This window comes from Poecilia formosa, unplaced genomic scaffold, assembly GCF_000485575.1.
Source record: "Poecilia formosa unplaced genomic scaffold, Poecilia_formosa-5.1.2 Scaffold535, whole genome shotgun sequence".
NCBI lineage: Eukaryota > Metazoa > Chordata > Actinopteri > Cyprinodontiformes > Poeciliidae > Poecilia > Poecilia formosa.
Window position 1 is genome coordinate 179,411 of NW_006800474.1, and position 13,684 is coordinate 193,094.

General features: G+C 38.2%; 1 protein-coding gene across 1 annotated transcript in view; it reads right to left on the reverse strand.

Moving 5' to 3' along the window:
• Positions 1-6,226: 6,226 nt before the first annotated feature.
• The window catches only part of pias2 (protein inhibitor of activated STAT, 2), a 67,263-nt gene continuing 59,805 nt past the window's right edge, over positions 6,227-13,684 (reverse strand). The window contains exon 14 of the mRNA XM_007540361.2: positions 6,227-8,040. Within this exon, the coding sequence (XP_007540423.1) occupies positions 7,828-8,040 (213 nt within the window). The 3' untranslated portion in view covers positions 6,227-7,827. The remainder of the gene's footprint in view (positions 8,041-13,684) is intronic.

The following is a 13,684-nucleotide window of genomic DNA, read 5'->3' on the forward strand; positions in this document are numbered from 1 at the left end:
TCTGCACCAGTTGCTTTATGTGTGTTTAAACCCTTGAAGACCCTAGTTCCTGACTGTAAATCAATTACAATTCTGCTCTCAGATCCACAATTTACATCCTCTAATATTTGCCAACACTCCTTAGAATCATCAGTTTCAAACCGTAAATTAAAACTGTTTAAGTCGTTTGCTTTTGCTTTCTCATTTAGTGCAGCCAGGGCCTTCCGCTTGGAAGCCATATTGGTCATGGCTCGGATGGAGTCCCACAATCCCTTAGTGTTTGAGTCAGACAGTTCACGTTCCACCCGCTCCTTATGCTGCCGCTGTGCTGTTCTCAGCAGCTGATTGAGATCCTTTTGTGCAGCTCTAACACCTGCCTTGTCTCCTGCTTAAAGGCAGATTTTTTCCTGGCAATGCACTCACTTATTTCCTTTGTTAAATATTGTTTGTTATTTTGATACCTCTTTACTATCTTTTGAGGTATAATAGAATCAACACAGAAGGAGATATAGGCACTAACTGCCTCAGTAACACAGTTGAGATTTGCATCCAAGAAAAATATTTCCCAGTTTGTACCTAGGAAGCAGCAACTCAACGCCTCCATTTTTTTTCCTGGGACCACACCTTCACCTGGTGGAGCTCAGGGTTATTTGACTTAAAAATGGACCAATAAGGGGAGCTGTGGTGACACAGGGGCAAAGCACAACCCATGTATTGAGGCCTTACTCCTCATGCCAGTGGTCGCAGGCTCGATTCCCACCCTGGTGACATTTGCCGCATGTCTTCCCCCTCTCTCATAACCCTATTTCCTGTCAAACTACTTTCAAATAAAAAAAAATGGACTAATAAGCAGGGAGTAAATGAATTGCCAAGAGGTGGTTTAGCTCTATGTGAATATGCATCTTTAATATTGCCATAACATTTATCTAAGATGTTAGAGTTCCTTGTACTGCACTTCACGTACTGGAAAAAACCAGGCAGAAACTTATTTAAACTGCAGTGGTTAAAATCTCCAAGGATGAACATAAGAGCATCCGGCTTATTCTAAAGATGGTGATGAACGCAGTCCAAGATTTGAATTGCTGCTCTTGTTGCATTAGCACTGGGCGTTACATAAACTACACACACAAAGATGTTGGTAAACTCCCTTGGGAGGTAGTATGGCCGCAGAGTGACACATAGCAGCTCCAAGTCGGGGCTACATACTCTGTCTCTGGCAGTGATGTTGCAGCACCAACTGCCCTTCACATAAATGCAAACCCCACCACCCTTGATTTACCAGAGTCAGCGTTTCTGTCCAGACAGATACTACACTGCTAATTAAAAGGTTTGGTTCATAGCATTTGGAGCTCACAAAATATCACATAAACATAAGTGAAATTTACTGTACCAACAATTAGGATCGCAGCAAAATCCATCCATCCATCCGTCCGTCCGTCGGTCGGTCACGGGGGCAGCAGCTTCAGAAGGGAGGCCCAGACTTCCCTCTCACCAGCCACTTGTTCCAACTCCTCCAGGGGCCAAACAAGCCACAATTAAATAAATCAAAATATCCCAAAAGCATCAGCGGACTGGCATAGGGGCTACCGAGAGACTCCTGCTAGATTCCAGCACAGAGATTTGCAGCGCAGCAGCTCGCTCTTCATGCAGGGCTGGCCCAAGGTAATATGGGGCCTTAGACAGAATCATGACTTAGGCTCCATGACCCCCTCCTACTTAGAACCTCAGCATCACTAAGAGTTATTAAATAGGGATTTACTGAAGTCTGTGACAGGGAGTCCAGATTAATTGGCTGAGCTTAAACTCAACCACTGATTATTGGTTATTGTTTGCTGTGATGTATTTGTGAACAAACCCAGCTCAAACACAAATATTACGCCACATTGTAGCCATGGTAACACAAGAATCAAACTGTAAAGATGATTCTTTGCACTTTTACAAAGTAAACTTCCTAATTAAATCCTAGATGTACTATTTATGTTTTGATTTTTTCACCACTGAATGCATTAAAAAAATTTAATATCATTCTCAATAAATGAATCCTACAGGTTTAGATCTATGATCTGTGTTACAATTCACCCATCCACAGGGGCCCTTGAATGTCTAGAGGGCCCTACCAGCAGCTACTGAGTTTTATTTGCCTTGATATCTCTGTCTTACAATTCCAGATCTCTCATAGGAGCTAATGCCAAAAAATTATGTAGAGTTAACCCCTCTGAGCTTTTTGATCTTTAAAGCAGTCTGCAGCCAAGTTGTTATACAGAGTTTAAGCAGAAGTAATAAGATGCTTCATAGCCAGTGACCTTCTCTCCTATGGTCTGTTTAACAGCTAGTCTCAGATCAACTCAGCCCTCCAGCTCTGTCAGCAGAAGAAACAGCAACATTATAAAACATAGACTATATTTCCTTTGCATTGCCCCCACATCATGACAATGATATAGTATGATCCAATTAAATATTAGATTCTTGATTAATATGGGTTGTTGCCGTGTTGTTGTATGATGTTTTAAGATCTTGTTCAATAAGCCCCTTTTTAACTTTGAGCCCCTGCCCTTCCAAAGGTCTGCACGGCCCAGAGTAAGTACACTATTGTCACAAAAAGTTATTTTAAGATGTTTATAGGCTAGAAAGTAGCCCTCATAGTTTCATCTATGCACATAGTTCATCCAAAATTAGACTTCTTTGAAATATGCTCCAGAGTTTTCAGAGCAGTGTCGCTCCGCTAACGGGGCCAGGCGGCTCCAGGCTCAGCGGATGGATGGAGTATATCTTCCCCACAAACTGCAAACCTATTTCAGCAAGTCACTCTGTTGTTTTCTGCTGCTTGTTATCTGTTCTAAGCGGCTCAAAGTGTGAGATGAAAAGTTCAATCTGTACCAAATTCGTTTGGTACGGAAATAATTTTTAGCCATTTAGCAGATGACACCACCGTTTTCTTAAAATATCACAAACAGGCTCCAATTGTAATTGATAAAATAAAATAATTGTCAGAGGCTTCAGGACTTATGCTAAATCTAAAGAAATGTGAGCTTATAGCCATTCATGACACTTCCCGAAGAGAAATATATAGCATTCCAATTAAATCTGAAATTAAATACTTAGGAACTATTATAGCCAAAAACCAAGAATCAACCTTAACTATTGAAAACAAAATTAAAAATATAAATCCAAACTTAAATTGTGACTCCAACAAGATCTTTCCATTTTAGGACAAATTTACTTATCAAAAATGGAAAGCTCGTCAAGATTAATATATTCAACTTGTAGCACTACTGTCCCAAAGAGCCTAATTAAAACTATCAATCAAATGAACATGAACTTTATTTGTAGAAACAGGCCACACTACCTAAGAAAAGGTCACATGGACAAAGAAATTAGAGATGGCAGTATGAAAGTAATTGACTTCGAGTGTCTTAACAGAACCCTTAAGATTAATTGGTTGAAATCCTGGATCCTGGTATTATGTTCCCAATCATATATTTAACAAAACAGGGGGTCTAAAACTTGTACTTCTGGCTGATTTCAATATACATAAATTGCCCATTAAGCTATCAGAGTTCCATAAACAGTTGTTACTATGATGGAAAATTTTCTATGTACATAACTACTCACCACACTGCTCTATTATATGGAATAACAGTCATATTACATCACAATAAGTCATTATTTTATAAAGAACGGATGGAGAAGAACATTTGGTCTGTTGTACACTTAATGGATGCTAATGGTTGCATGTTAAAGTTTGAACAATTCTGTGCAAAATATAAATTCCTTTCCCCAAAAGTTGAATTTACCAGATTATTTAATGCATTACCAAAACAATTTATTAATCAGATTATATTCTGATGACAAAAAATTCAATAACTACTAGGGATGCACCGATTGCAGCTTTCTGGCTGATCGCCAATCTTTTAAAAAGCAATTCTGCAAATTCCAATTTTGGCCAATACAATTTTTTTATCTGAAATGTTGCCCAAATTCCAAGAAAGTTGTTGAATTGGCAACAGTGGGGTCACTATTGTAAACTGTAAGCATGCAGACATGATCTGAGGGGCTGGTTTATCAGTCAAACCTGTCTCACAGGATAGCAGGAAAAGTGGCAGATTTTAAGACCATTGCTGAGGCAGATAAAATTGGTGGGTAAAATCGGCTTCACACGTAAAAATCCATCGATTTCCCAAAATTAAAGAAATTGGCACCAATAAATCGGTGCATCCCTAATAACTACACAATTAGAAGATGTCTAAACAAAACTTTATTCCCTGGGAAAATAAATAAAAATAACATTCTTTGCAAATTTAAATAAAGAACTCTTTATTTAAAACTCCTCATACAACCAAAGGCTAAAGAAACACACTTTCAAATTTTAAATGCAATTTACCGCTCCAAAGAGCTACTAAGAAATCACTATAATACTGATGACAATAAATGCTCATTCTGTGAAAGTGACATAGAAACAATAGACCAGATCTTCTATAAATGCAATCAAATCAAAATATTTTGGAATTGCTTAGAAAAGTGGATCAAACCAAAAATTGCACTTACTGAATCTATTTCTGGAGATATGGTAATTTGTGGAGTGTTATTAAAAAACAAAACAATAATATAATCTAATATTTTGTCTGGCAAGATGTTTTATTCATAAACAAAAAGTTCTAAGATCGTCCCCAGGTTTTGACATTTTTTAAATCTGAATTCCAGTTGTATTTGAAATCTCTGAAATGTATTGAAACATATGAATACCTGACTAAAAAATGTATGGCATTGTCCACCAATGCATGTTAACACTAAAATATGAATCCCCTTGTTGTAGTTTATTTTTTAGGCATTTGTTTTCCTTTTTCCAAGTCTGCCTCTAATAAAAACAAAACAAAAAAAGCAAAAAAACATGTCCACAAAACCAGACTGTTCCAATGCCAGATTAGCAGAATTTTGTCACAAAAATGGTCATGTCATCTTTATTTCTTACTTGATTTCTATAAAATATGGCTTAAGGTAAAGTTGAGAATATTGCTGATGTTTTGACATGTAGGGTATGTATTCTCCTAGATATAAATCTATAAACAGTTTTGTTTATAGATGTGGTCAAGATGCAAGAGAGGACTAAGTCAATTTCTCTTTAATATTGGTTAATAATTTAATATAGATTAGTTTGTTAAAATTTAACAAACCATGGCTCCTATACTTTATGAAATATTTGATCCTTTTTGATGATTGTTATGGATATCGCCACATTCTACAAACAAACGAGGCAATTAGTCCAGTTTTTGTCGTTTATTAAAGGTTTAAAAGTGACAGTGGTTTCAGTGCGCCACAGCAAAGGGATAACGGTTGTAAAACAACTTTAAACCATTTATATTTTGCTTTTCCTCGCTCTCTGTGTCAGCTTTACTCTACACACAGACCTGTTGCCATGGCAAGAGACACAAAACCTCATCTAAACCCACAGAGCAGAGTTTTCTGCTCCGGTCTCCCATCCACTTGCAGCTGAAGCCAGATCTTCAGTTGAAGGTCTGGGTTCACTCAACTGAACCCAGACCGAGGTTTTTAGGAAGACCAGTGTTCACTTTTTAAGTCTGGATTAGAGTTTGATTGCGCGTTCACACCTCCCCAAATGAATCGGACTTTCTAGATGAATGGTCACACTAGACACAAGAAAGAACAAACTAATTAAACTAGAATCATGAGAAGAACTGAACTAAAGAAAAACAGAAACAAGGCTGATTTAATCAAAAACACTAAGGTACACAGAATAATAATGAAACTAGAAATCAATAAATCAAAACCCCAAAACAACTCAAAATGCATTGTTCATTAAGTAAAGTTCAACTCTGCTTAATCTAATGAAAAAGGGCCATCCTAGTGAGTCCTAAAGTTCATCCTACCTGCTGCATTAACTTGTTACATGAGATTCATCACAAAAAATGGCTTAATGAACATGTTGCTTAATGTATTTGGATACCTGTACTATGCTACGTTGTGTTTGAATGATTATTTTCTTCATATATTTATCAGCCACTGCTTAGCCTTTCTTTCCCCTGTTTGCCATCTCCCTTTTAGAGATTGGGGTTTTGTCAACATCTACAACAACCTTAAAAGGCTAGCATCCAGTTATACTATGTTACATATTTACATGCTGGTGCACATTTTCTGCTCTACCAATTTCATTTCGGTTTGTTCTTGGTTATTCACAACCCCAGCATTACAAAAAAAGTTCATGCAAAAACTTTGAAACATATACTCAATGCTTTTTCTGAATCTTTTAATCAAAACATATAAACAAGTTTCCAATTGAAAATTAAAATTTGCAACAACAAAAAAAAACTTGGAACTTTAATATACCATATGCATTCTCAAAAAAATGTGTACGCAAGACATACCTTGCTAACTTTATTAGCAAGGTAGCTCTTGGCAAAAGGTTTTACTATTCCCTCAATGTGAATTTTTGATAAGTGGGCTGTGATTTGTAGAACTCAGTGGCAGAAATTATCAGCAAAAAACATGGCATTTGTTTGCTCCGTCATCTGGTTTTAAGCTTTCAAAGTGTGTTGAAGACTATTACTATTTTTTCACTCTTCATGTACTGTTTAACATTTCAGAGGTTTTATTGATTTGAGCATGTTGGAAGATGTCACTCATATTTCCTGTGACTAAACCTATAAAACATTTTCAATTTAAAAATGTTACCTTTATAAACTTTGAAGGTTTCCTTTAAAATAATTTTAAAAGCCTTACATACTGTTCAACAAGGCAAGCTTTAGAACTTGCCAGATAACCAAAATAAGACACAAATTATTGTTTATGAAAACTAGACTATTCTTAAGAACTTTTAAGTCTGGTTACATTGTCATAAAAGAGTATGGCTCAGTGATTAAGTAATTTCATGCAATCTGTCTCAAGGTTAGGTTACACAACTGCAGAAAGATTCTTGCAGAAGAAACATTTTCCTGATGTAAGATATTCAGTTTTCAGCTCTAGTAGTTTTGTCACTTCCTGATTTTCCGGCTTAAACATTTTGCTGACAGTTATTAAGTAAATAAAACACCTTAAATAAAAAAAGTTACAGGTAATTATAGTAAGAGAAATTCTGAAAGTTTAAGCGATTTCTGATACAATACTTGCTTTTTAATTTTTATTATGCTATCTAGCAACACAAAGCCAATTTTGACATGTTAATTCATTCAAACAAAAATGATGTCATACAAATCTTCCACATCATTTACTACCAGCAATCAGGATTTTGAGTACACACATTGCTGTGCAGAAATTCTAGAAAGAGTTATGTACACAGCTCACATTTAGAATCTTTTAAGTCTTAATAGGACTGGTTAAATGTTGCAAAAACATCCTGTCCATCTGAAAATGAAATATTCTTACATACAGCTCTTTAAGTAACCATTTCCAGTTAACTAAACTCAAACACATATAGATAATATCTCACAACTGATAACATATATGAGCTGCAAGTTGGTCATTTTATCACATACCAAGTTTTTGTATAATTCAAAACATTTATTTTGCACTCGTTTTTCTTGCTTAGGTTAGGTCCACTCACTCTACTTCCTTCTAATGGGAGCTTTTTCATTCTCAGGAGGTCTGTTCACTCAGAGGGAATCTGTGCACTTTCCATGAACGGTACAAGTAATTGAACATTTAAAATGACGAACTAAACCATGTTGTGACAAAAATAAATTTAAGTTAAGTTTTTGCTCTCTTTCCATTTAATTCATCCAGGAAAAATAGCAATAGAGAATGGCAAGATCAAATTGCCTAGGAATCTGAAAACTATTTACTATTTATCACAGAAAACCTTTAAAATAGGCATTGAAAGGTGTAGAGGAATGTGGCTCAGTCCAGTGAAATAATATCCGACAAGCTACCTCCAGTCACTTCTCCAGTGGAACCTCCTGTGACGACTGGTGTACTGTGGATGGAGGTGGCAGTATGACCACTGGCATTGAAGTTGCTGCTGGAGGTAGAGGATACCAAACCAGAGCTAGTGCTGGGTATGCTGTGCAGGCTGCCTGAAAGGTTTTCCAAAAACATTTGGGGCCTGTAATGCTGAACAAAAGAAGAAAAAACAAGTTGAGCTCCCTTAAAATCTCTTTAGCACAGATTTGCAGTCGCACATCTTAAGAATTTCATATGATCCTGAGCTATTAATGTACTAATCATTTAATGCTTCTTCTAGTATCACACCTGTTCAATCATGTTGAAAATGTTCAAGATTTTTTTGGTGAATATTACAAAAATGCAACGTAGGTGAATATTCTTTCATAATCTGTTCAAGTGGATATCAATTTTTCTGTTGACTATTTTTCCTGATAAAAAGCTTAAAAATAGGGAAGAAATTAAAATTCTACTTTCATTTATATTAATGGATTCTAAAGAGGTTGTTATTACAGCTTAAACATTCAAAAACATAATCAGGTTCAGGAGACAAAACAGGGTAGCACAGTAAGAAAAACTGAATTTAGACAGGTGGCTCATCAGATCATTAAGAGTTTAAAACCATTAGTGTTAAGCGACCAAAATAGAAGTGGTGCGTTTTAACAAGTTTATATTCCTTTGAATGTTTATTGTTTGCATTGATTGAATTTTAATTGTAACTTAGCACGTTCAATAAAATACAAAAAATAAATAAATGAACAAATAAATAAATAAATAAATTCTGACTTTCATGTCACTTCGTTTTAGATGTTCTACCTTTCAAAAGCCTAGAGAGTTAAGTCAAAAAGCTTTCTGTGCATTGAAACTGGCAGGTCTGTTGATTTGCAAAAGTAGGTCCTCTTGTCCAATCTCTGCAAAGTTTGGGCAGAGTAATGCGGTCTTCATATTTTTTAAAAGATCCTGACGGTGTGAAAAAAAAAAAAAAATCAAGAAGACTCAGAGAAAAAAAAATCCCCTACTCTGAATGTCTGTAAGAGATAGCTTAAAGACCAAAAAATGTCTTCACAGGTTATGTCTTCATCACACTACAAATACATCCATTTTAATCATGGAAAGGATCCCCAAGCAAAGGGATTTTGAAAAGTAGAAAAAAGTAATATTTGCCGATGTGGGGGAAAAAAAACCCAGACTTGATGGTCCAGATGGTGTTCTACATAACAACGGGGTTTCAGGCTGGGCAAGCTGCAGCTGGTTATATGGGGTTATATGGAGATGTTACAGTAACTGTTCCTCTTGACAGAGGGTCTTTGTTGGTGTGGTGATTACTGCATCTTTCAACAGGACAATGCTGAAGTTCACAATGCATGCCCGTAAAAAGGACTTTCTTGCATATTGTCATCCTTCTTTTGGGCCACCCTGCATGTTCATCTGATGTAAATCCAATTTAAAACATTAAATGATGACTGATGGCCTAATATAATGAGACATGGATCAACATTACCAAACAGCTGATGGGAAATAAAACTCGTCTAAAAACAAAAATAGTGAACTTCTCTAAACTGAGTCCTTTAAAAAAAAAAAAGGTTTTCATCTAAAAAAAACCTAGCAGATTGTATCGACCTCTCACACCATGGAGAAGTATCGACTCCATGAAGGGGGGTCGATACCCTCCAGGGATACCCTCCAGGGATAATCAAAACCCATGGTTAAGGGTTTTGATTATCCCAGTGATCCTAGGACGTATGCTGTCTGGGGCTTCGTGCCTCTGGTAGGATCACCCAAGGTAGACAGGCCCTATGGAAGGAACCAGACAAAGCGCAGCCCGAAGACCCCATTTGATGAGTGAGACTATTAGTTCCAGTGTTCCCTCGCCCAGACGCGAGCTCGCTGCTGGCCGGGCTTTTACCCATGAAGCACAGCCAGGCTCAGCCCGAAGAGGAGACGTGGGTCCCCCCTCCCATGGGATCACCACCTGTGGGAGGGGACAAATGGGTCAGATGAAGGTGGGATGGGTGGTGGCTGAGGGTGGGGACCAATCCCTGGTTGCAGAAACTGGCTCTTAGGACGTGGAATAACGCCTCTCTGGTGGGGAAGGAGCCTGAACTAGTGTGTGAGGTTGAGAGGTTCTGGTTAGAAATAGTCTGTCTCACCTTGACGCATAGCTGATCGACATTTCGTTGGATCTGTGGCCACATGTCTTGGACACTAAGTCCAAGAGTGAGTTGGCTCCGGTAGTGGGGCAGGATGCTGGTTGACCTGGCAGGTCCAAACGTATTGTGAAGGTCAGCTGGGAACATCTGGCAGAGTCTACTGTGAGATGGAGCTTTAACTCGCATCTCCGGGAGAACTTAGAACACGTTCTGGGGGAATGTGAAGGACACTGAGTCTGAATGGACAATGTTCCGTGCCTCCATTGTCGAGGCGGCTTATTGGAGCTGTGGACTTAAGGTTGTCGTTGCCTGTCGTAGCAGCAATCCTCGAACCCGTTGGTGGACACCTTTGGTGAGGGATGCTGTCAGGGTGAAGGGGTCCTATTGGGCCATTAAGGCCTGTGGGACGCTGAAAGCAGCTGATGGGTACCGGCAGTCCAAACACCAGACGGCCCAGGTGGTTGCTGAGGCAAAAACTCAGACATGGGAGGAGTTTGGAGAGGCCATGGAGAAAGACTTCCACATGACTTCAAGGCAATTCTGGTCCACCATCAGGCATCTCAGGAGGGGAAAGCAGTACAGCACCAACACTGTTTATAGTGGGAATGGTGTGCTGCTGATCTCGACTCGGGACGTTGTGGACCGGTGGGCAGAACACTGAGGTGTTCTGAGGTATTCTGCACCTCGAAATCATTACTGATATAAATTTGTTATAAAAGTATTACTGATTGCACTTTAAAAATTAGGTAACTTTATGTTATTAAAGGTAAAGTTTAAACAGTAATGATTTCTTGGTTAATGTCAAGTTGTCATAATAAAGACATTTTGAATAATGTCAACTTTGTATTAAAAGTGTCATAATTTACCGAATGACACTTTATGATAACAGTCATAAATATTCATGAAGGCTTATTCATGTTCATGACAGATGTTATGTCATGTTTATGAAAGTGTCATGACAGTCTTATTCACCCCCCTTCAAATAAAGTTAACACTTTGCTAATGCTAATCTAGGAGTACATCAAATATTTTTATTAAATTGCCTGCTGTATTTGTTTCGTCTGTTAGTCCTGTATCCTTTTACATTTTGAAGACCCATTTATGATATTATGATCCAGCTATAGGAAAAGACAATACTTCTGACTTATCCTGGTTTTAAGATTTTGATTGGGAGTGCTTTAGTAATTTTACAGTAGAATCTTTAGGACTGTCTGCTGCTTAGTTGACTATATGACAATTTAGAGATAGTGTGGTATTTCATCCATTGACCTTCAAAGTATTAATAAAAGCTTTGATTTTTCTCTTAATTTTCCAGATTTATATATTTTTTTATCAAAGCCTGGACATGACAAATTAATAGACATTATCTGATGAAAAAAAACCTCACTAAGCTTACCTGAGGATCTGTTGGGATTAATGAAAACAAATCCAGACCTGTAAGTACAAACCAACACAAAGTTAATGGTACTCGTAGTTAGGGGCTGTGCAAATATCTAACCTAATTGCAAAGTTGGGCACATTTTACTAACTTACTTTGCAATTCAGTAGGAATGGAACTTAGGGTAGATGGGCGGAAAGGAACTGCATATTCGGCAATCGCTGAGGTAAGGTATGACTGTTCCAGGCCTGGAACATTCGGCATACGAAGAGAGGGCTGGTACGTCAACACACTGACAGAAAACAGAAAAATGGGAACCACTCAGGATCACTGTCAACACAAAAGATACTTTGTGCTGATATATTTTATCAGTGAATTCAAGATTTCTTCTTTTAATAAGAGATGAAAAATTGGAACAAGAGCAAAATAGAAAAAAATATGAGAAGGAGGAAACCACCCAGTTTTCCCCCCAGTGTATTATTTGCTTGTATCATTTTTTTAAATAAGCCAAACAAGCATCTCTGCTGTGCCTTTTACTGGCAGGGCAGAATTATTCCTGAAGATGTGTTTATAGTTTTTATAGTTGATACATTGAACTGGGAGTGTGCCTCTGCGCATTGGCTGCTGTAGCGGCTTGATCTCTTAAGTTTACATCGGCACAGATTGTGCACACCTGCTTTCACTCAAACTGGACACAGGCCGACTCGTATGGACATTTATATAATTCTGTGAGAAATCATGTTTCTTTGGAGAATTTATAAAGGTATGAGTCAAGTTTAAAAGCCACATGTGCATTTATTAGGACAACTTGTCTCTTAAAGCTTGGACAACCAAAACAGTCTCTGTGACGCTTATTAAAAACTCAATAGGCATGAAATGGAAAAGCTACAGAATATATCACTCATCCAAATTATTAGAATCAGCTGTTCCAATCACTTCCATGGCCACAGGTGTATAAAATCAAGCTCCTAGGCATGCAGAATGTTTATACAAACAATTGTGAAAGAATGGGTCGCTTTCAGAAACTCAGTGAATTCCAGTGTGGAACTGTGATAGGTCGCCACCTGTGCAACAAATCCAGTCGTGAAATTTCCTTGCTCCTAAATATTCCAGTCAACTGTATTATAAGAAAATGGAAGTGTTTGGGAACGACAGCAACTCAGCCACAAAGTGGTAGACCACATAAACTGACGGAGTGGGGTCAGCGAATGCTAAAGTGCATAATGCCAAGAGGTCGCCACCAGCAGAGTCCATCACTACAGACCTCCAATCTTCTTGTGGCCTTTTAGATTAGCTCAAGAACAGTGCGCGGAGAGCTTCATGGAATGGGTTTCTATGGTGGAGCAGCTCCATCCAAGCCATACATCACCAAGTGCAATGCAAAGGATGCAGTGGTGTAAAGCACACTGCCACTGGACTCTAGAGCAGTGGAGGTGCTTTCTCTGGAGTGACAAATTTTGTTTCTCCATCTGGCAATCTGATGGACAAGTTTTGGTTTGGTGGTTGCCAAGAGAACAGTACTTGTGTGACTGCACTGTGCCAATTGTAAAGTTTGGTGGAGGAGGGATTATGGTGTGGGGTTGTTTTTCAGGAGCTGGGCATGGCCTCTTAGTTCCAGAGAAAGGAACTCTGAATGCTTCAGCATACCAAGACATTTTGATAATTCCATGCTCCCAACTTTGTGGGAACAGTTTAGAGCAGGTCCCTTCCTCTTCCAACATGACTGTGCAACAGAGCACAAAGCAAGGTCCATAAAGACATAGATGGGAGAGCCTGCTGTGGATGAACTTGACTGGCCTGACCTCAACCAGTCAAGTTTTGGGACGAATTAGAGTGGAGACAGACAACCAGGCCTTCTCGTCCAACATTAGTGTGTGACCTCACAAATACACTTCTGGAAGAACGGTCAAAAATCCCCATAAACACACTCCTAAACCTTGTGGACATGGTATATACGCACACACACACACACACATATATATATACACATATATATATGTGTGTGTGTGTGTGTGTGTATAGGGCTGTAGTGACACAATAATCTCACGATACGATACACGATATTCTGCCCACGATATGATATATATTGCGATATTTAGCAAACGATACAATTCAATACACTTTTGCGATTTTCTGAAAGATTTTAGAGGGACAGAGTGATTTTGGTGACATTTTGTGACTGTTATAGAGTTGGATTGAATTAATTTAACTGAAAACTGATTAAAACCACCAACTACACAATACCTGGCTCTGGTTGGACATGGACACAGACTTAAAGTCGACAGCT